This window comes from Lissotriton vulgaris, chromosome 4_1 (genome assembly GCF_964263255.1).
Source record: "Lissotriton vulgaris chromosome 4_1, aLisVul1.2, whole genome shotgun sequence".
NCBI classification, from domain to species: domain Eukaryota; kingdom Metazoa; phylum Chordata; class Amphibia; order Caudata; family Salamandridae; genus Lissotriton; species Lissotriton vulgaris.
The window spans coordinates 554,752,159-554,776,211 of record NC_141691.1 but is presented as its reverse complement, the minus strand read 5'-3'; the positions used below and the strand labels follow the sequence as shown (position 1 = coordinate 554,776,211).

The window sequence follows — 24,053 nt, the reverse complement described above, 5'->3', positions numbered from 1 at the left end:
TGCAAAAGGGTAGGTTCCCTTTTTGATCTTGAAGGCTTGATCCCCTTTCCTAAGTTAGATAAGGATTATGATCTACCAGCGTCAGATGCCTTCCACTACTCACAGGTCGCACATTGGGTCACACGGTCTGAAAAATTCGCTCTCATGTCCCGCCCCCTGACAACCTTTGAAAAGGGGCTGGTGTGTAAGAAGGATGATCGTAAACTCATATCTGAACTCTACTCCATGATCACTACACAGCCTAAGAGACACCGCACAAAGGCGCAATCAGGTGGGAGACTGAGCTGGGGAGACCCTTAACACACAAAGAGTGGGAACACATTTTTTACCGTGCACATCACACTGCTTCCAATACAGCGAGCGAGGAACCTGCATACAAAGTGGTTACCTACTGGTACTATACTCCAGAGCGCATTAATTCTTGCGACAGATCCAAGTCAGACCTCTGCTTCCTGTGGTGTGGCCTTACCGCTACCCTGGTGCACTTGTTATGGCACTGCCCAAAGCTGGTACGCTACTGGACATCAATCCTCGATGACGTTGAGGTAGCATTTCAGATTACATTGCCACGAGCGCCCGAACATACAGTCCTGGGATATCCCCATTCTAGGTCCTTCCCGCTGAAATCACTGAGGGGCAGGCAGGTAGCCTTTGCACTACTTGCGGTGAGACAGGTGCTCGTAGCGCATTGGGAGTCTTCGATAGTTCCAGATCCTCGAGATTGGATTCATAGACTCTGGCAACTCTTGGCAATGGAGCGCATATTGCTTAGTGTAGATGGGAGAGTCAAGGAATACGCAAAGCTGTTGGCCCCTTTCCTGCAGCTCCTTACCAAATACATGAGGGAAGTAACGTGCCCGAAATATCAGCAAATCCTACAGCTCATACCATTAGACTCGCCTGGAGCTTCCACTGATTGAATTGCTAGATGCTGACCATCGATTGGTGGCTGGGGGGTGACGGAAAAGGCAGACTCGAACTGATGCGGAGGGAGGGTGGAGGGTGGGATGGGGGGGAGGTAGGGTTGTTCCTTTTTTGTTTCGTATTTTGTATAAAAGTAGTATCTTTGCTAGGAGCCTTACAATTTCACTAAGGTTTAAATTCATCGCGAAGTCAGCCTCTGGGATGTAGACCTGAACGCTGTGTAATGCTCTTCAGTTTTTGCTCTGCCTGCGCCCTGATGTAGGCAGCTAAGCTGTGTATTTGTGACCTTGCTACCACACAATAAAAATGATTGATTCTAAAAATACATAAACACATCTGAAAAAAGGATTTTAAACAGTTCTGTAATTTATTTAAGTTATGATTTGATTTACATGTTTTAGGTAATAGACAAAAATATTGACTAGCTACCTAGTCTTAGGGAAATAAGAGCAACAAGGAAATAAGAGCAACAAAAAAAGAATATAGAAGAAATACTTTTGTCCTGCAATCTTCCAGAACCAGGAACATATCAGGCTTAGTTATGTAATATAACGGTATCAAATTGTTCAATAATTCAAGGTATAAAAAACACGATTTTCAAACAAAACATTGTCGGAATTAAGGTTATATGTGTTTTCTTTACAGTTTTAAATTCCAGCTGACCAAATTATGCCTAGTGTTTGAATCGCAGCAACAGTAATCTCGCAATAACTTTTAGTGCAATCAGAAATGAAACTTCAGTACAGTTTTAAGAATTCAACAAAAGACAAAAATAGAGATTGCATTCAGTACATTAAAATACAATAGTTTGGGTAACGGTCATGGTGAGCTTTTTTCGAGTTGTACTTTGAACAAGCAGAGTCATTCCATAGACCAGTTACTGCTGGGAGTAAGGATATCCAGGTTGCTGGGGGTAAGGATATCCAGGTTGCTGAGGGCCAGGATAAGGTGCTTGTCCAGGTGCTTGGTACATAAAAGGGAGAGCTTGTTGCCCATACATGTACGGATTATAACCAACTGGCATTGGCATTCCATAATACCTAAAGACAAAAATCAGAAATGTAATTAAAAATACAATCACAATAAGAGTAATTGTGGCTATTATATAAACCTAGGTTTATGCCCCTAATGGCTTACATAGAACTACAGGATAGAAAAGGTTAAGGAACTGTTACAGATTGGGTTTCTGGTTGGCAAAGGAATACACCCTGTCCAAGCAGTAACCACAATCCTAGTCAGTGTAAGTCAGATGCACACACTAAATTAACCTGTGTTCACCCTCTGATGGCTTGGCCCAGAGCAGTCAGGCTTCAATTAAGAAACAATGTGTAAAGTACCTGTGCACAACTTTAAACAGTAAAACAGAGAAAACACCACACAAAAATATATCACTACTGGTTAGAAAATAGAGCTTAATGTAATGAACAAAACAAGACCAAAATGACAAAAAACAATAAGCAGAACTTGAGTTATGAATGTTTAAAGAAAATCTTGAATCTTGAATTCTACTGCTTAAAAGCATAAAGCACTAACTGAGGCTATCTGGTTGCACTAGACCTGGACAAAGTCAAAGGTTTAGGCTGACCACGATGGATCGTGGGCCGGCTAGAGGGACCAGTTTTGACCCTCTGCAAAGTACCTTTGTTGCGTCATCACAGGAGATGAGATGCAAGAAGCAAAACGGTGATGCGTTGCCATCAAACCACAGGAGGAGGGCAATGTGTTGGCTGTAATCTGTGCAAAGTTGAGGATGCGTTGGGAATGGAGGTGATGCCATGTCCTCGATCCTTGTGGCGATGTGTTGTCGTTGAGAGAGATCACCCTTTCTGAGCGGCGTAATTGCATAGATGGTGGATTTCTGCTGCAGCAGCACTTTAAACCCACTTAAAAGAACGCAATACTGGATTGGCACCACTCAGCAGGTCTAGACTCACAGATGGCAGAGTCTAGATGCTGTAGCAGGGTGGTTAAAGTCTTTGATGTCCCTGAAACGTCAGAATAGGAGGTACGCTTGCAAGCCCTTGAAGTCACTGGGTTCAAGTGGTGCAGGACCAGTCCTGCTTACCAAGGCAAAGAGGGCAGCAGGCAGGTCAGCACACCAGAGACGCAGTTCTTCGAGAGCAGCAGTCCAGCAGAGTGTCAGTCCAGCAGCAGCACAGCCATCCCGCCTCAAGGCAGAGTATCCACAGGTCAAGAAGTTTACTGAAGTGGTAGGGTAGGCAGTCCAGTTCTTATACCCAGTGGCGGCTTTGAAGTAGGGGATACTTCAAAAAAGAGCTTTAACGTGATCAGAGACCCCACCCTTAGCCTAAGGATCAGGTAGGCCTCACAGTAGTGAAAAACGAACTTGGGAGTTTTTCACTCCCAGGACATGTAAAGCTTAAAAGTATATGTCCTGCCTTTTACTTACACAGCAGCCTGCCTTATTGGCTACCTAGGTGCCTACCTTAGGGATGACATATGTACTGAAAGGGGAGTTTAAGGCTTGGCAAGGGGCTTTAAATGTTAAGTCGACATTAAATTGTAACCTGCACCAAGCTCTGAGGCATGTTTAAAGGGCTACTCAAGTGGGTGGTACGAACAGTGCTCCAGGCTCACTAGTCGCACAAAATTTACTTTACTGGGGACTTATCAGTAAATTAAATAGGTCATCTGTGGATAAGCTAATATTACCACACTGTAGGAAGATAGCACATGCACTTTAGTACTGCTTAGCAGTGGTAAAGTACACAGAGTCCAAAAGCCAACAAAAACGTATTCAGCAAAAAAAGGGAGGAAAATGTTTGGGGGTGACCCTGCAGAAAGGGCCATTTCTAGCAGGAACATTTAATAAAACCATTGAGAACTGGTTCCTCTGTGTACAATCAAGTAGTCTTAAGCATTTCTCTATAGGGTTTGACTACAGAGCAGGGCAAAACAGTGAGGTCATTCGCTGCCCAAACAGAAAAACAGTCTACATGGTGGCGAGAATGAAAGTAGATGCATGCCTCCTTCAGGACAGAATTGAATTAAGTAGTGATGCTCCTGTACCCCACATTTCGCAGCGGGAAAGCCCACACTAAGTTGCCTGCAATGTAAACATAGGACCAAGGAAGAAGGACTTCTGCTCCTATACCACTAAGTGAACAATCAATGCTGTTTGAGAGATGAAAAAATTGTAGTGTTTGATGTACTGCACTCTTTTTGTGTACCCCACTAGGAGGAACACCAGTTCTCTAGCAAGGCAGGTGGACCCGTTTCGCTATCTGGGGGTTAGAGTATACCGCACTAAGGCGGACCTTTTTGATGGAAATATTCTCCGGGCCACTACAGCGTTTCAATCCCAGATGGGTTTCTGAAAGACCCTCCCCCTGTCAATCTCCAGAAGGATTGCCCTTATCAAAATGGTGATCCTCCCGCCCACCTCCTCTCCTATTTTATTGCCTTACCCTGTGTTATCCCCCTCCCTTATTCAAGCAATGGGAGGGGACAGTGAGGGATTTTATATGGGGAGTTTCCCGCAATAGAGTGTCCATGAGGAAATGATACCTGTCGGCCGAGCTGGGTGGCCTAGCGGTATCCAATTTTGAGCATTATTACTTCGCTTCTCAGCTGCAATGGGCTGCTAGGTGGCTGTCATCTCGTCACTTACTAGACACTGCTTCACTATTACCTCTGCTGATGCAGGGTGCCCTCTTGCAGATCTTTTATCCTGGCTCCAAGCCCAGACTTCCAGACGCACTCCTACTTGCCATTGCCTACCAGTGTTTTCGGAGGAGTCTCCTTCTCACTAAAGCCATCATCCCCTACGCCCCTGCTATCCCACTGCTGGGAACCCCGCGTGGGGTGCATACACCATGGTGGCGGAATTAACAGATTGGGGTTCGGAGGGCATCCAAGACATAGGAGATTGTAGTAACTTGGTCCACGCTGTTGTGGTGTTTCAAGAGGATTTATTAAGATAGGTTACAGCATTCAAGTACAGATGTAATCAGCCCCACCAGGAGCAGCCAGCAAGGCTGTCAGCCCTTCTCCAACTGTCTGCTTCATGCACCAACATTCTAAATGACATCAACATTATAGTGTTCTACAGATGGAGGAGTGTAAAGCATGTAAAACATATTAACTAAGATATTACATATCCTCTTCTCTTCCAAATGGAAACAAAGATATTACATATCCTCTTCTCTTCCAAAAGAAAACAAAAGAGATGACAAAATGCATTAAGGTGTATTAGCTAGAAGAGGGAAGAGTGCTAGAAAGAAACAAAGCAAAAGAAGAGACAAAGAAAGCAACAAAAGATAAAAGAAAGAAACAGATAGACATATCCTCTTTTCTGATAATTATGAGAAAGAAACAACGCAAAGAAAAAGAAATAAGAAAGAAACCATCAATGATTACTCTCTGCACACCAACTGGCCAGGAAAGCATGCGAGTGAGCAATCCACATCAGGAGAAAAGAAAGTGACAGAGAAAGAGAAATACAATGTAAAACTCCTTCTCCATACATTTTAAACAATTGAGTAATGAATAAAGATAAAAATTACTGGGTATTAACAAGAGAGAATCAAACTATTGTGCACAGTCGAAATAAAACATTCAACCCAACTAGACACCTTAAGTAAGGTTACAACGTGCACTGTAGTGAAAGGAAAAAAAATAATGTCCGTGTGAGGACGTACCTCGACTAGAGGAACCATGAAATGCATGACACCCACTAAAGCAAAAACATGGGACTAGAACCCATAAGAATGCTGTAGATGGGACTGACACCCACTACAGAAACATGGGACTTGGACCCATAACACGAGGTAGATGGGACTGACACCCACTACAGAAACATGGGACTTGGACCCATAACACGAGGTAGATGGGACTGACACCCACTACAGAAACATGGGACTTGTACCCATAACAACGAGGTAGATGGGACTGACACCCACTACAGAAACATGGGACTTGTACCCATAACAACGAGGTAGATGGGACTGACACCCACTACAGAAACATGGGACTTGGACCCATAACACGAAGTAGATGGAACTGACACCCACTACTGAAACATGGGACTAGGACCCATAACACGAGGTAGATGGGACTGACACCCACTACTGAAACATGGGACTAGGACCCATAACACGAGGTAGATGGGACTGACACCCACTACTGAAACATGGGACTTGTACCCACAACAGCAAAGTAGATGGGACTGGCACCCACTACAAATGTCCCTAAAGTAAAGGAGACGTTAATATTTAAAACTGTAATACTGTAAAACTGTACTCTACATAAGACATCAAATATTGGTAATGTACATACTGCAAGTGAAATTTTGACTTAAAAACAACAAGCGTATGGAAAATAAAATATCGAAAAGCAAAATGTGAAAAATAGCCACTAGATGGCAGCAAAGTACAGTGCAGTGAATGCTGATTTCACTCGAGAAGAGAAAAACTCCAATGAGCCTTCGAAGAATGTTTTTGCCGTTGAGATAAAGAAATGACTTGGTGTTCCAATGAAATTTAATGTCATCTTCAATGGTGTACACAGAATTTCAACAACTTAAGTACCTGGAATAATTTTGAATCTCTACCACGCACCGGATGATGTGAACAACTTCTTCCAAAAATAGCATTCCTGTCAACATCTGAAGACTCGATTGCAAAACAAACTGTTCCAAGACGATCTCAGTCAAGATGTGACAGGTTTTCAACTGTACTTCTTTATTGGAACAAGCAAAAAGTGGCGTGGTTGGCAACGTGGGAGACCAGTACTTGAAATCGAAGAGGCACGCTTTCTACGCTAATGCCGGATGGCTCAAGTCGCATTGAAAGTGAGTGTGAAGTTCCGTGAGCAGAGTGGAGAATGCAGTCCTCGTGAAGGTAAGGGCGCGCGCTGACAATCGCTTCTGCAGTGTACATTTTAAATGTAAATGTGGCGGTTGAGAAACACCGTAGGCACCAAATCTCTGGGTAAACTTAGCTTCTAAGTCAAAATATAATTTTACTTTTTAATTGAAAATGGCACTTTCCTCAACGAGTGCAGCAACGAGAGAAAGGCTGTCCAAAACGGCATTTTCAAGTGGAAAAGGCACACTAGATCTTTACACAGCTGTTGTGAATTCCAGCACTCATGGGGGTTCCCATTCACTCGTTTCACTTCTAAAAGCCGTTTTTTTATATTAATCATGTGGCAAACATCTTGTAGGAAGCAAAGGTGGTTCCTGACATTGGGCAGCATAACAGCACAGAAAACACAGAAGATAGTGGTTTAGGCTCAAGTAAAAATAGTTGAGGCCTCTAATTTGACCAAAACAAATAACGGTATTCTTGGAAACAACCCAGGAGTTCATTTTTAAAATTAAGCTGGTGTCTCTTCTTGTGTATATTTTCTGGTAACAGCTGGGGAAAGCGTTTTTGAAAACAGCAAGAGAAACTGTAGAGACAGCAGGAAGACTTAAATTGCGTAAAGACTGGAACCGGTTTGTGTAGCATAAGAAATAGACGCTGTAGGAACAGTCACAGCAGGCAGAGGCTTGAGGCTTGAACTGTAAAAGGAAGTGCAACTCCTTGTTTCTTGTAAGTAGGGAACGCTGTGAGGACACACAAACTGAATCAAGAGGTGCTGCTTGCGTCGCAAAGAAAGTCTTTTACACACAATGTAGGAACATCAGGCAAAGTGTGTAGGCAAGTAACAGGCAAACAGATCACGCAGGACGCATACTGGCAGGCTTACCCTCATTAAATAAACAGGAACTTGAACTGGCACTTAAGCGTTGAGGGCGACCGGTGGGCGGTCACTGGTGGGGCTGATGTGCCAGATGAAGAGTTGGAGTAGTAGAAAATTTCAAAACTTGTTAGGGGTTGCTTGAGAGTAGGAAGTCAGGGTGTCCACAGCGGTCCTCAGAGGTAGCAGATGTAGGTTCTTTGGTTAAAATCGTCGCCATAAAATATGTAGTAACTTGGTCCACGCTGTTGTGGTGTTTCAAGAGGATTTATTAAGATAGGTTACAGCATTCAAGTACAGATGTAATCAGCCCCACCAGGAGCAGCCAGCAAGGCTGTCAGCCCTTCTCCAACTGTCTGCTTCATGCACCAACATTCTAAATGACATCAACATTATAGTGTTCTACAGATGGAGGAGTGTAAAGCATGTAAAACATATTAACTAAGATATTACAGAGATCTCTTCCAGGATGGCTCCCTCCTCCCCTATCAGGAACTCATAGCGGAAGGTAACCTACGCCCTGAGCAGTTTTTGCTGCATAGAGCACTTATAGCCACCTTAATGTCTAAGTGGGGTACACTTGCCCAAGAACCACCCTTGCACTACACCTCGCAATACCTTCACGTGATGGGCACAGGGAAACACCTGACACGCTGGTTTGCATCCTCCATTCGGCAACACACAGAAGCGGATCTCACTCACCTCAGACATCACTGGAAGGAGGACTTGGGAAGGGCATTCACAGATGGGGAATGGACCTCTGTCCGGGGCAGTTCCACATATATCCCACGTAACCATCGGTTCAAACAGATTACATTTTTTGTGCTTCACACGGTTTACCTTACCCCCGCTCTCATCAACAGGTATTTCCATCGCACAGATGTGATCTGCCTTCGCTGTCGGCAGTTAGATGCTGACATTTTCCATATGCTTTGGCATTGCCCGGTCTTAAACATATACTGGGGAGAAGTGACGACCACCCTGACAGCCTGTACCTCCAGTGTTCTCCACCCAGCTGGGAGGTTCACATACTGCATCTGTTTGGCAGAAATAAGAAGCACAGGGCCACTACTCGATTTCTGGACCTGGGACTTGTAGCGGCCAAACGCTTGACTACCAAACAATGGAAATTCCCATTGTCACCTCACACGATCGCATGGCGCTGATCCCTGCTTAACTGGGCTAAAGCGGGGGGGGCGCTCTGTAGAGAAGACCTCCTTGGCCTCCGTAGATTCCCCCTGGTGCCTCAGTAGGACACAATGACTTTGAAGCTCCAGGAACTGGACACCAACACAAGGGACTCGGGCAGGCTGTCTGGGTCTGATACTCACGGGTCTCAACCGCCCTCCCCACCCCCTCTCATATGGGAGTTGAGTAGCACAGGCCCCCTTGGATCATATGATCCTTCTCTTCCAGACTCCCATTGTCATTGGGCCCAGTGGGCCCAGGCTCCCCCCAACTCTTCATCCCCAGCTATATTACACATGGCGGCAGCTCTCAAGCGACTCTTACGCTTCCTTGATTTAAGTTATCCTCCTTTGTTGTAACCTATGTTCGAAGTTGAATTAATTTGCACCATGCCTGACCTGTCTATGCACCGCTCAGTGGGACTGCATTTGGGCCCGGGCCTCTTCTGTTGTGGAGTGCTAGACTCTCTACTGCTAACAGACGCTATTCCATGGTATACGAGCTCTGCTCAGATTGCCTGTTTAAAATGTGCAAAAATGTTAATTAAAAAGATTTAACAAAATAAAAGGAGGAGGAACACCAGTTCTCTGAAATTCAGAGACTGATAAAGCTTTTACATGTCACCAGGTATTTATTTATCCTGTGGGTGTGGCGAGACCTAGAAAATGGGCTATAAAAAAGGATTGACTACCTTACGCCGTACCCTTCATTTCTTTTTTTTTTTTTAGAAAAGTAATTTTCAGCCTAGTCAGTGAGGATTTCAAAGTCTGGAGGAAAGCACAGTGTAAAAGCTAGAGATCTATTCTATGGGCGAGCACTTCAATCCCTTGCTCAAATTAAGAACTGCCAGGGGTTTGACAGCTTCTGGAAGGTTTAGCTGGGAGCAAACTGATACCTCACTCTTTATCTCACAGATACACAATCACATCCCAGATGATAGGTAAACAACCCTCCCAGATACTGTGAAAAAAGAGTTTGGCAAACACTTAAAGGAGAAACTATCTATAACAATGTACCCCCTTATATCCCCTCAATAGGGTACACACCTACTACTAGTAGCTAAACAAATTACTTAAAAAGCATGGGAAAACATACATTCTTTAGAGACAGATATCAAAAGGGTTTGGACCGTATTGGGGTTGTTAAGTAGGCCTAAATTACAAAGAATAGAGACAAACTTTCTTGAAACATGTGGAGCCCAATAGCATGTGAATAGAATAACTCCGTGGTAAAACATTTTTGGGAATGTGCTATCAAACCCAAAGTGAGGTCGGTCAGTTTCTACTGTCAGATGTCAGGCTGTTTGCTTTGACCATAGTGGCAGACAGGGGTAAGAAGAAAAACGGATGACTAAGGATGCAAGGATGGCTTGCACTTCATAGATTTTAAAGGAGAGAAGGCCAGACAAGTCCTAAAATGGTCACATCTTGAAGAGCCTGTCGATGTCCTAGTCTTCACATCCTGGCAGGTGCCCATGGTGTATTTGAGACTTCTGAACTGACACAAGGTGCGGAGGGGGCTGTGAGGCACTGGTGGTGGGCTTCATTGCAAGGACCTGGGAATCAGATACCAAAAAGCATGCAATGCAGCCCCACCCCCGAATAGTGGTGAAAACCCCGAGTGGCCTGCTCCCAGAGGTGAGTGAAGTGGGCCAGGAAGCACTGAATTTCTACAAGGCCAGGATTGAAGCATAGGCACAGGTACTGAAGAGCACTGTATTTCACCTGGACCATGGAGGAAGATGCTGCATCCGCATAGGGGGTGGGGGGGGGGGGTGGGGGGGGGGGCTGGGGAGGTGCATGGAGAAGAAGGCAACTCGTTGGGGGCCTTTCTTCTTCATTGACACATCCTCGGTTTTAGACATAGGGCACTGTGGGCTGAGGAGATGAGATCCAATTGTTGGTCCCCAAGCCCTACATGTGAGCTGACAGAGCATGGATCATTGTCACTATGCACGTCATACATTCTAATCTGCACACACCAGAAGGCTTCGGCTCTTGATTTTGACTCCAAATCATTCATTTACAGGACACACAGTCCCCTGAAGAAAAAAGAGTCTTTGACTCAAAATGCATTGGTATTATCCACACAAGGTGTTGGGATATTAAACTCATCAGCGCGGCGCAAATTCGTGCGCTGTGCTGAACGTTCCATTGGGCTTATGGAACCATGACGGAACGGTTCCGTCATGAGCACAGGTCAACCGACGCTCATGATGGAACCGTTCCGTCATGAGCATCGAAGGGGTTAAAGAAAAATGTTGAAATGAACAAAAATCATATATGAGAAGTAGCATTATGATGTCCTAAAACAGACAATAAACAAGATACCTTTGGAGTGGATATATCACAAATTTGTTAGTGGACCTCATTTTAATTCTAAAAAGGGCATTTCAACCATTAACGGAGTGCTACAGAGGGACACTAAGTATTTATAATTAGTGCTTTATTCACTGACATGAGCTCCCCCACAGCACCATACTTTAGTGTGCCCACACAGTGGAAATACAGAGAGGTCCAACTAGAGTTCTGAAAAATGACTTCAGCAATGGAAGCAGGCGTATGCATGCAGATAGTCAAGGAAAGGAAAGCAAAGGAAGGTTTATTTAAATAACACAGCAAGGAGCCTCAGAAGGTGGCAATAGGAATGTGGATTGTAGAGCACCTGTCTGTAGGCATGAAGTTTATTTATTTATTTATAAAGTTTTGTATAGCGCAAACTTAATCCCGAAGGATATCAGAGCGCTTTACTTTACACTTGGTTCTGAAACTCTAAGATGACTGACATTGGAAGTACTGGACAAGTCAAGGATTAAGGATGTGGCATTTGAGAAGGGGGAAACGAGACTGGAGGGTCTTGACGAGCAAATTCTGTGGGTTGGAACAATAAGTGACAGAGTCTGAAAATGAGGATCGGACCCTTTAAGCACAAGTATCTACAATTGCAGTCGAACTCAATGAGATCTCCTCTTTGAAACTGTGTGCTTACAAATGCAATAGGTACCTTAGAAAAAAGTTTTAAATACCATAGCACTAGAAGAGGTATGAAAATCATGGTGCTGGGAATACACCAGAGATTGCAGATCTGCAAGACTGGATTACTACAATGCTTTGGGACTTGGTTGGTGAATAGGAGAAGGGTGATCCTCTGAGTATTCATAGAGAGTACAGGTTGCTCGCAAGAAACAGAGTGGCTGCTCCAACTGGGGGCACATTCATGCTAGTGGTGCAGCATCAGGACTGGACAGATCATATTCTCTGTGTAGCTTAACAGAAGAGAACAGAACTGTGGGTGAATGTAGACTTCTTCTCTTTCCTAATGTCAGCGTTTGAACTATGGCTCAGAAGAGGGCCTTAAAAGAGGTTCAAAAGCAGATGGTCCAAGGTGGCCTTACAATCTCAGTAGATTTTACACTCAGTTTGTGGGTGGAGAACTAGGAAAAGCGTTATGCCTTCAGTCAGTTGGACACTGCAAGGGTTTTTTAGGGGTGAATTACAATTGAAATGGGGGTGACCTTGCAATGACAGTATTATTGTTGTTGTTAGAGGGGTTTCACTGGCAGTTAGGGAGGTTGTTGGGTCTGGGGTTTTGAAAATAGGGGCTGTCATCCGGGGGAAAGCATGGGTAGAGTTGGGGGAGTGCTGTTCCTATATGTTAACTGTTTTTATCATTTTTGTTGTCTCTCTGCTATTCAAATATTTTCTGGAAGATTATGTAATAATGCTCTAGTGCATTAGTATGGTAGAAAGTGGGTACGATCTTGTCTAGAGGGAATGCTATTTTATGATGGTTAGCTAACCCTTAAGTGGAGCTCCTAATGAAAGTTGTAATACTGAACGTTTAGAGCTCTGTCTTTACTGCAATACTTTCTGCACTAAAACCATGCTTGAATATTTGGCAACAACCTCACCCATATCAAACGAGGTGCAAGACATAAGCAATCAACATGATAACACTTTTTGATGTTTTTTTTGCTGTATTCTAATAGGTGGTCAAAATGTGCCTTTTCTGCGCGGTCACCGCAGATGCATTGCCTTTTGCTGGACCCCATATATTTGCTGGCTTTAGACTCCGTGCATTTTACCCCTGCTAACGAGTAGCAAAATGCCTGCGGCTCCCCCCTTTAACAATGGTTAAATTAGCATACTTCTAACTAGCATAATTACCTTGCATACAAGTCCCTAGTATATAGTATAAAGTGTACCCAGGGCCTGGAGGTTGAAGGTCACTGTGCACTGCAGCACCTAATGTGCCATCCACTACAATGGCAGTACAAACATGGATTTATGGTTACCAGAGTAGCCTGACTGGAAGAGTGTAACAACTGAGACACGATCTGTCAAAATAAACCATTTTGACCGGTCAAAACATTCCTTTTAATCCTTTTTTAGTCAACCCTTTGTAGGCCTCGTAGCACACAAGGAAGGCTGCATGGTTTTTACAAGTAGCACGAACAGAAATGTTGTTTATATGTCCTTCCAGTGACTAGCATCCAAAATCTATTTTTACTGTAGGAAGGCTGTCTGACCAATATAGAAACACAGAGTAACAATATTTAATACTACTTGGTAATGGAATCAGCTAGAAAAACTATTTTTAATAGTCATTAAAAATCCAATTAATTGATGAAGTATGACTTTTAGTAACTATTACAGAAAATTACTTTTTAGAAGTTCCCTTTTCCCAACCTGAAGTTCCTGGAGGCTAATATGCATGGGCTTTCCAGCCTCTCCTACCAGAAATTAACATTTTATTGGTGTAAACAGGTATAAAAGGCCTCCCAGGAGCTAACAATATGCCGACCCGAAGGGGCAGCAATAACTCCCTTGAACTCCACAGAACATGCATGATGGGGGCTGCAGGTATCCTTTTTGACACTACGGTGTCAAATTCTGCTTTATTGTCAAATCTGCATGACAGGTCTGCTGAGATCACAACAAACAGTTGAGATAGGGAAGACAGAAGAATGCCAAGACAATTCTTGTAGATCCACTGTCTGATTGCTGAAAGACTCTGCTTTTGTCGTACCAGACTTGTGTCTCTGGGTTTGTTGTGGATACAGGGGATGCCTCAAACTGGATTATAGTGTTCGATGTGGGAGGGCACAAAGATCACCATAGTACACTAACACACACACCCCCCCTAACCTCACCCCCCCCCCTCAGAGCAAAGGTTTAGTGTGGCCAAAGACTTTTGCCATCTTGAAAATGCCCTACGTGGGTAGGAGGCCCCCAGAACTTATAGAAGAAAAGATAAACACGCTCCTGCCCAGCTCCTCGGATGGTCTCTTCACAACAGATCTCACGTTCCACTACAACACAACTATGACGTCCATCCTAGACCAACTAGCCCCCCTGAAACTAAATAAAAACACAGGAGCATCCCTTCCAGATCATGGTCCAACGACGAAAGGAGGCAACTTAGAGCTACAGAGCGTCTATGGAGGAACAATCCCTCTATGAGCCTGCACAATCAACTCAAAGCAGCCCGAAGGAAATACAAAAAGCCCATCATCAACGAAAAAACACCTTTTTCTGCACCGCTCTGGACAACGCGAAAAACTGACCCAAGGAACTCTATCATCATCAGGCAACAAACTTCCAAGACCTCCGCAGCCCTAATCCAGGCTTCCAAAAACCTGTGTGACAACTTCGCCAACTTCTTCAAAGAAAAAAAGTCACCAAGATTGAGCTATCACTAGACATCAACCTCAATCCCTATTGCAAAAACCCCAAAAACCCAACCACAATAATCAAAACCAACACACACAAACTCCCCACGGAAGCCTGGAAATTTTTCGACCCCGTACTTGAAGCTGAAATTATCAAACTGATCCCTTCCTCCAAGCCCGCATCCCACATTCACGATCCTGTACCCACCCAACTGACCAAAAAGCTGAAACACTCCTTTGCCCCACTCTGGTGCGAAATCCTAAACAGTTCCTTGAAAACCGGCGTCATACCAGACTGCCTCAAAGTCGGCCAAGTCACACCTCTATTGAAAAAGCCAGGCCTAGACTCAAACGATCTGAACAACTTCAGACCTGTCTCCAATCTTCCCTTTCTACCCAAAATCCTTGAAAAATGCATTCTCCATCAACTGACCCAGCACATGGACAACATCAACCTGCTAGATCCACACCAATCGCACTGAAACAACATCCTGGATGACATCCACAAGTCTCTAGACACCGACCAAAGCTGCCTACTCATCCTCCTGGACCTATCGGCAGCCTTTGACACGGTTAACCACAATCTGCTCATCAAGTTCTCCAAGATAGAGTAGGTGCGGACGGGGTGGTCCTAAAATGCTTCTCCTCCTTCTTACACAACCGCGTCCAAAGGGTAAAAATCAAAACCTTTATGTCTGATCTACACCGCACCAGCAGAGGTGTCCCCCAAGGCTCAGTGATCTCCCCTCAGCTGTTCAACATATACATGGATCCCCTCACCACCCTTCTCAGAAAAGCCAACATTCCCTTCCATCTACATGCAGATGACACCCACATCTACTTGGAAACCTCCTCCATTAATGACATTCTGAGACTCAACAACACCCTTAGGGAAATTCAACACTGCCTATCAACAAACCACCTTAAACTCAATCAAGGCAAAACTGAATTCCTCCAACTCCAACAAAGAAGAAAACCCTCAAATCGTAGAGTGGCTAAAAGCAATCGATGCCCTCAACGGTAATCTCACTCCGGCTAATTCTGTAAAATCTCTAGGAATTACCCTAGACATGAAAGTGAACATGAACAAACACATTAAGATCTCTGCGAAGAGTGCCTTCTTCAATCTTAAGCTCCTCAACAAAATCAAGCCCTTCATCCCGCCCAAGGACATCAAACAAACCAACCAATCACTGGTGCTATCCAAACTAGACTACTGGAACGCAATCCTCACCAGTACAGCTCGATCCCACCTAGCCCACCTCAAAACAACTCTCAATGCAGCTGCCAGAATGATCATCGGAGTGAAAACAATTGACCACCTATCACCCGCACTCAGAGAACTAAAATGGCTCCCATTTGAAATGCGGGTCAGCTTTCGGACTGCCTGCCTCTCACACAAAGCCTTGCACACAGGGAAACCGGAATACCTGGATTCCAAACTCAAGAAAGCTGGCCAGACAAGAAACCTCAGGAGCTCCAACACCATGCTACTCATCCCCTCGAAAACACGCAAACAAAAAACTGCTGCACGATCCTTCGAGGGAAACGCACCAAAAATCTGGAACTCCATCCCAGCTGATATGAGGACTATCACTTCTTTTGTAACATTAAAAAGACTCCTAAAAGACCTCTACCTCAACCGCGCCTTCCTGAACCTAGAGCCGCCGCCGAAACAAATAAGCTTGCACTCTTCAGCCCCTTGAAAATGTTCCACTACAACCTACCTTTTCCTACAATCTACAACCACTCGATAATGCTCCACCTCAAACTACCTCTTCAGGCACCTTACAGCCCCTTGACATTGCACCCCCCCCCCCTCGTTCCCTCCTCCCGGAACGAGGTTGAGCCCAAGACAATGTGCGCTCATCGAGGCTATCTCAGGACTTCCCCACCTCAATGACGCTCAGCACACTGGGTTCTCTGAACATTTATGTTTATTTATTTATTTTTTTGACATTTCTAGAGCGCGACAAATACCCTCAGGTGTCTTGGCGCTGATAAAAACAGTTACTTGTAAAAAGGAAAGTGGGGGAGGAAGGGGAGTCACTGATCAAACAACCATGTTTTCAGGAGTTTGCGGAAGTGAAGGAGGGAGGGAGGGGCTCTGCCTGATGTTTTGGGGAAGAGTATTCCAAAGCTTCGGGCTGCTACCAAAAAGCGTTGATCACCCCAAGACACCGTCTTGGTGCGAGGAATAACCAATTGGTTGAGGGTAGCTGAGCGTAACAGTCTGCTTGGTTTGTACAGTTGCAACTGCTCTTTCAGAAAGTGTGGTCCTTGGTTTTTGAGTGCTTTGTATACAATGCATAAGGACTTGAAGTGTATTCTGTTGCGAATAGTAAGCCAGTGGTATTCCTTTATACTTTTTGATATTGGCTCATATTTTGTTTTACCAGAGAGCAGACGTGCTGCTGCATTCTGAATAGATTGTAGTTTACTTATGACTCTGGATTGTGCATTGAGGAAAAGACAGTTGCAGTAATCCAGAGTTGATAGCACTAAGGAACTGACCAATGTTTTGACCGCTGACTCCGGGAGGAAGGGGCGAATTTTTCTAATCATCTTCAACTTTAGATGAGCTGTAGATACTGTTTTGTTTGCATGGTCCATGAAGTTTAGACCTTCGTCGAAGATGATTCCCAAATTCCTGACTTTGGCTGTCGGGCTTGGAGGGATACCAAAAGCTTCTGGCCACCAGTTTGATGGCCAGGCTGGGAGAAGAGGTCCGAAGATGACCACCTCAGTTTTATCTGAGTTCAATTTCAGACAATTGGTGGCCATCCATTCTCCTATATCTAACAATCCCTTTTGGAATTTTTCTGCCACTTGATCTCCGTCGCCTTTGATAGCTAATACCAACTGGGTATCGTCGGCATAGGAGGTTAGGCTCATCCCGTTTGCTTTGATGGTACTAGCAAGGTCTGACACATAGATGTTAAATAGTGTCGGACTAAGGGATGAGCCTTGAGAAACTCCACATGGTGAGGAGAGTGGTGCCGATTGGAGGGGTCCTAGGGTGACAGCCTGCGTTCTTCTGGCCAGAAAAGAGGCAAGTAGGTCTCTAGCTGAGTGACAAATACCGAATCCCTCGACACGGTCGACCAAGATGGTGTGGTCGACCGTGTCTAAGGCCGCTGATAAATCCAACATTACCAGGATAGCTGACCCCCCTGATCCCTGATATCATCAGCAGCCTTAATTAAGGTAATTATGTGAGACTATACCTTTCTTATGTGATTTTAGCTTAATTTCAGTTGTAAAGCGCTCCAATACCCTCGGGTCTGACCAGCGCTATATAAAACTTCTTAATAAATAAATAATTATACCCCACTGGTTAGGGCATGCCCAGGCGTCATTCCACACGCTAGCTAGTGCAAGGCAATGGATGTGGCACCTCCGGGCCCTCACTTCAGAATACTTCTGGGACCTGCATATGATCAGAAGAGGATTAGACCTGCTGTCTGAGATCTGAGAGGAGCCCTAAAGGACTGTATCTGCTAACTATTGCATCCAGGACAGAAAAGTGGACTTCAAGGGTCAGTTGGCGGACCGGACCTCCTGTGTGGCTTCTTGTGACAACAAGCTGCAAGAGGCCTTTTACTGGAAGTATCCATCTGACCACTGGGAATTGGGTTTGGACTGAACACTGCATTTGGCCTTTCACTGACACCGAGTCTTTAACCTCTTCCCTGCGTCGGACGGCCCCCTGCTGTCTGACGTCACGGTGGGCGTGTGCAGAGGACAGCCAGGCCGTCCGAACCGCACATGTGCCAAATTTCTTAGCACCACAGGGGAATTCCAGCTGCAGCAAAGCGGTTAAGTTCCTCCTCTGAGGTCCTGGGGAAGAGGAGAGGATAAGGGGGTTACAAGTGTACTCCTGTGGTTGATCGAGTCTTAAAGGACTAAGTCAGAAGTAAACTCTTTTACCAGAACAAGCGCAGTTGGTTTATCTGACCCGGGCTGCACCTAGGTCCCAGTCAGCTGTGATCACTGACTATCATTGTCACTATGTTTCTTGGTGCTATTTCTACTTAACACTTTAAAAAAATCAAATCTCTGGGTGTCCTTATTGTATTTTTGGCAGTTTGTTTATTAAATTGTACTTGTATTTTTTCTAACGTGGTTTGAGATTTTTATTGCTTTGCATTTTGACTACATTACTGTTTTGGTACTGTATAAATACTTTACACTTTGTTGTAAGTTAAGCCGGTCAGCTCTGGGCCATAGGTACATGGGTGTTGAGCGAAGTTTAATTAAGTGACTGTGGGAGTCACCCTGATAAGGCTTGAGGTAAGTAGTTGGCCTACCCAAATAATACTACAATTTCTTACAGTGGCGTTTGGGAAATTCCATCTTTATTTAAAAAATAACTGCTTTGAGTAGGGCGTCTTCCACATGAGAGCCAAACAGGGACGCTTATCACTTTATACAGAGCATTTGACTTCATGCCTTTTAACCTTAACTGCAGGGAACCAAACAGTTAACTAGGGAGGATGGGGGACAGCGCCATTCTTGAACAGTCAAAAGCCTGAAAAGTTTAAGCAGGTTTTTCTGAGAAAGACTGTCCATACCCAAGTTCTGTGGCACATGCAATAGGCTTCCTTATAGAGGAAATGTATGTAAACATTTTAGCAGCACTCAAATATTAAAGCCAAGTATTAAAACTGATATAATCCCCACACCAATTAACTAAAAAGAAGAATAAAGCGCTAATGATTAAAACAGAATAAATATTTAAAGGTCCTCAGGGGTTAGGAATTTTTCAAGGAAACAATCACAAATACTTATGGAGAACAACTGGAGGTAAATTATGATACAAATGAATGAGGTAGGGTAGATCACATCCTAGCAATCATATGTGGCCAACCAGAAGCAGCATTAGGTTGAAGAGATACTGCAGGCTCGCCTGAGTCACGTTCTCGGACAGCAAACTTTACTGGCATTCAAAATCCTTCAACTGTCAGGGGCTGCTTCATGTAAAAAAAACTAAACAAAAAAAGGACTCCAAAATGTAGGGTACCTTCTTTTCATGGCCTTGTGGTCGCCTCAAAATTCATTCAAAAGCTTCTAGAAGATCAAACCTGGGAAAAGTGTCTGACAATGTCATGTCTTTTTCTGGTAAGCTCAGCACCTTGACCCAGCCTTCAGGAGTAGAAAAATGCTTAAGTACCAACTTTACGAAAAGTGGAATAAGTTCTTGTTGGATGCTCCAAGTACTCCCACGCCTACAGCAGTTCTTCTGGAGGACCCAGAACATATATACAAGAGGAACCCAACTTATCTACCCCTTTTCTTGAAGGTCACAGCAGTAGGTCAAGCTACAAATGGTCTTGGCGCAGGTTCCTCTTTGAAGATACCCTCTTCTTTATGTCCCTGTGGGTACCAGTAGGCCAGCTTGCCTAATTCTTGGAAGCAACCTTCAGAGTTCTGGGTTAAAGCGAAAGCAGAATACAAGTACTGAGTCCTTCAGGAAAACCAGATATGGTGTGCAGTCGTGTTCTACCCTTTCACTAATCCAAATTTCATTAGTGTATCGCCTTTGGGAGGGAGATGGGGTACCAAGTTCAAATCAGTTGAAGGAAAATACTTAACATACCACGGGTACATTCCCACCCTCCAAAAACTAGTAAAGCAATTCCTGTTTAACAAGTTAAAATGAACAGCCTTTGTAGAAATCATACATGAAACAATAGTACAAGAAATCAAGGTTTTCCAAGGGATTAAAATTGCACTCCTAAGTACACTTTTGCTAAGATGCAGTCTGTACCGGTTTCTTAGGCTTGGATAGAAACATATCTTATTTATGAATGCAATGGCCACTTTGTAAGTGGAAAGCTGCCATCAGCCCTGAAGTAAAGCCCTTTGGGTGCAGTTACTACCATAATATTCAAATCTAGCAAGACGTGCATGTTTCACTTCAGAGTCTTGGCCTTGGGGGCACACTTCACAGGTGACCTATGTAATGTTACAAAAGTCCTTGCATATCGTTTTTATTCTGACTGGTTATCACTCCAGTGTTACATAGCTGCTTGGCAACTTTTAAAATACGATCCGTGGGCGGTAAAAAGTCACAGCACCCCAAACGATACATTTGACATTTATGCCACTAGTGCATGTTTTGCACACACGCACTGCGGAGTTACCTAAAAGTCAAATAAGTAAATTGGTGTTTGCCAATGGTATTTCACCTTTTAAAGGGTATCGCAAGGGGAAGGGGCTGTTTAGCAGTCTACAACTTCTCAAAGCAAAAGTATTCTAGCTAGTCTGTCAAAAATGTAACAAAAACTGTGAAAGCCCACATGAAAGGCAAAATTACTACTCTACGATCGTAATGGAAACTCAAAGATAGAAGTCAGGGTAGCTCTGGAAACAATGGAAAACCAAGAGATTCATTGAAGATCTAATTATTATTTTGTTTTTTCTCTCTAGTCAGTCCTCAGGTAATCTTTTCATTGACCCCAATTGAGCTCTGTCATAGAACTCTAGCAATGCAGATGCACTGAAAGGCTTCATAGATGTTAGACATTCCACAGGCTTTGCAATCTATGACATGCAGATTGCTCCCCTCCTTGGTGGTTTGAAGTCAGAGTCAAATAATATTTCCTCCCGACTAAGGCCATGATTGAGTCAAACTGGTGACCTAAGGGTTGAACAATTGATCTTAATCTCACACTTTGTATTTATTTTCTTTAGTCAATGAGTTGCTGGCTGGTGGTGGAGGCTCCATTTAGGATTATTCCTATTGCAGGTTCAATTAAAATGATAAGCTGCAGGCAGAAGTTGGAACCCACCATATGGTGTGATTGGTGAGCTGGTGTTTTGAAATACTGTAGAATTTTTGTGAAATTATGTGATGTAGAATAGACTGCAGTCCTTCAACAAGAGGGCGGAATCTGCACTTTAGGTCTTTTGGTCAGTGCAGAAACGTCCTTTGGTGTGTCTGGGGGTCCACGCTCTGAGGTGCTGCTTACTTCTCAAAGTTTTCTTCTTCAAAGGTGAAAAATCTGCTGATTATACTGAATCAGATGAAGTGGAACGCCTCCATAGCTAAGTTGCTCTCAACTTCAATGATTAACTTGACATACTGTAGGTATTCTCAATGAAAGATACATTCTGAACATCAAAATGGAAAACGTTGCTGGAAAGCATCCATTTGAAGACAGCCATTCACTTATTGATTGGAAAATAGTTATGATCATTTGCAAAGTGCTACTTCTCTAATCTCGCTCTTGAGGTATTTGATGGAATAACATGCCACATGGAACTGACTCTGTTGCAGAACACATATGAGAATGCAGACCTAAACTCACACCAATAGATAGCTAGACTCCTTTCCCGACAGCACAAAGCTGTGTATTCTGCCAAAGTGGAGAATAAGGCTGCCCCCATATGTCCTGAAGCTATGGAGACGTTGGCATAATTTTTAAAGGTGACTGATAAATGAAATGGTCAACGGTCTACACTTGAGGATATATGGCATCCCTTTCTCCAGCGGGCCGGCAGAATGAGACTGGACTGATACCTATTTGCATGGGAGACCAGAAGATAACACACACGAAGACAACAGACTTCACACACGAAGACAACAGACCACACACACGAAGACAACACACAGACTTTCAAGATTTTCTTTTGCCGCAAAAAGAACACCTCACAAGAAATAAGCCCATGACAGAGTTTGCCACAGAGCTGTGGAAAACACAGACTTAAGATGAAATTTCCAGTGAACTGCACCTTAACAGTATGTACTCTGAAATGAGGAGTGGATCAAGAAAAACACGAAAATGGAACCTATTTCAAGTCCGGAGTGACCATGGAAGGGCACAAGCCCACACAGGTTCAGAAAAGTGAAAAACAAGAGGAAAAAGAGGAGCTTCTTAGGGGAAAAGGGTTTCAGTCATGTAAGATCATACGGGTTAGTGGATAAAACTGCACTCTTCCCCAAAATAAGACACAGGAGAACTTTCATTCCATAAGAAATAGAACTTGGCAGGAGGAAAAGTATGCACATGCTGCTTTGTACTTTGCAGACTTTTAGTTTTGCAAAAGAACCAATTATTATTTTAAGTCTAGACAGGGAATTTTCCCAATTACAGTAAATGGACACCGATGATGACACAACTGTATTCGAGTAAGTCCCTTTTTGGTGGAATCTACTCTGAGAATTATTATTTATGATTGTGTACATTTAGCAGGGTGTAATACATCTTCAGGAGGAGGGGGAAAGTATTTAAAAAACATACAGATATTACACAAATGTTGACCACTTTGCAGTCTATATACACAATGAAATAAGAATATGGAAGTCTGTAGTGATGAATATGTGATAGGAAAACATTGCATGGTATTTTTTCAATACGAATGAATTGAGCAATAATGCGTATATGAGAATAGGCTCTAAAAGAATGGAGCGATACCAACGGGGTATCTCTCTAAAAGAATGGAAGCAGATTTACATTTGTTTATAAAGATGTTATTCTGTATTTTGGTCATTATGTAATACAAAGAGCTTTTGAATTAAAACATGAAAATAAAATGATGAAAATGTTAAGGCAAGTGCATATAATTTAAGAGCCCTGAAAATACAGGCATGTGAAGGGGGGTACTCTGTTTACTGTATTAGGGACAATGATGTGTTGTACCATGAGGGAAGGGACAGGACCGGAAGACTTATTGCTGCTAAATTAAGGGCTTGACAGAAACAGATCGCCTCCATTGTGACTATGGAGGTACTCTTGTCCACTAAAGAAACTGATATTAAACAAGCATTCCAAAAATATTATTTTAAAAAACTCTACAGAGCTAACTAAGGGGATGAAAATGCAGCACAGGAATGTGTTAAAGATTCTAAACTCATGTTAAACCCCCGCTAACTAAGCTGGTACGTTTGCTCCCATCCCTCAATTACAAGCTGGATATATTTAGCAGGGCATCGGGTTTAAAAATCAACCTAGAGACATGCCAACGCCTAAATTTATCAGTCCGGTTGACCAAGAAAACACAATACGGTTGCCTTTCCCTTTGGCGTGGGCTAGAAAACACATCACATACCTAGGAGTCTAGATATTCTCTTCCCTGGAAGACACATCCCATGTTAACTACATAGAATTAAGCTTCCTTGAATTGGAGCAGCAGCAATGGCACAACAGAGGGCTCTCCTGATTCGGGCATAGTGCTGCAGTTAATGTGACGGCCATACCAAAATGTTTATACCTGGAATCGACCCTCCCTACAACTTCCAAAGGGTATCTCAATGCACCATTTATGCATCTACAAAAAAGTGGTGTCTTTGCCACATGTCCTAAATTAACATCATGCTGCTCGGTACATAGTCGAACGGGGGAGGCTGGCAACTGAAAGCCTGGTGTTTCATAATCACTGGGGAGCCACATTTGGAAGACACCTTGGCTACCCAAACTATCATTCTTGGGGCTTATACTCTTCCCCTGCTACAAAAGCTGAAGTCTTTTTTATTAAACAATTATGTATAGCCAAGGATAATCCAGGTATCCATCTCCTAACCCTGACTTCCCATTTTTTTCAAGGTATAAACAGCTGGGGG

The 24,053-nt window shown here is 43.7% G+C and overlaps 1 protein-coding gene across 2 annotated transcripts in view; it reads right to left on the bottom strand.

Moving 5' to 3' along the window:
• Window positions 1–1,272: 1,272 nt before the first annotated feature.
• PDCD6IP (programmed cell death 6 interacting protein) overlaps window positions 1,273–24,053 on the bottom strand; it is a 500,749-nt gene continuing 477,968 nt past the window's right edge. For both annotated transcript variants that reach the window (XM_086964745.1, XM_086964744.1), the window contains exon 18: window positions 1,273–1,964. In XM_086964745.1, the coding sequence (XP_086820871.1) occupies window positions 1,802–1,964 (163 nt within the window). In that variant the 3' untranslated portion in view covers window positions 1,273–1,801. The remainder of the gene's footprint in view (window positions 1,965–24,053) is intronic.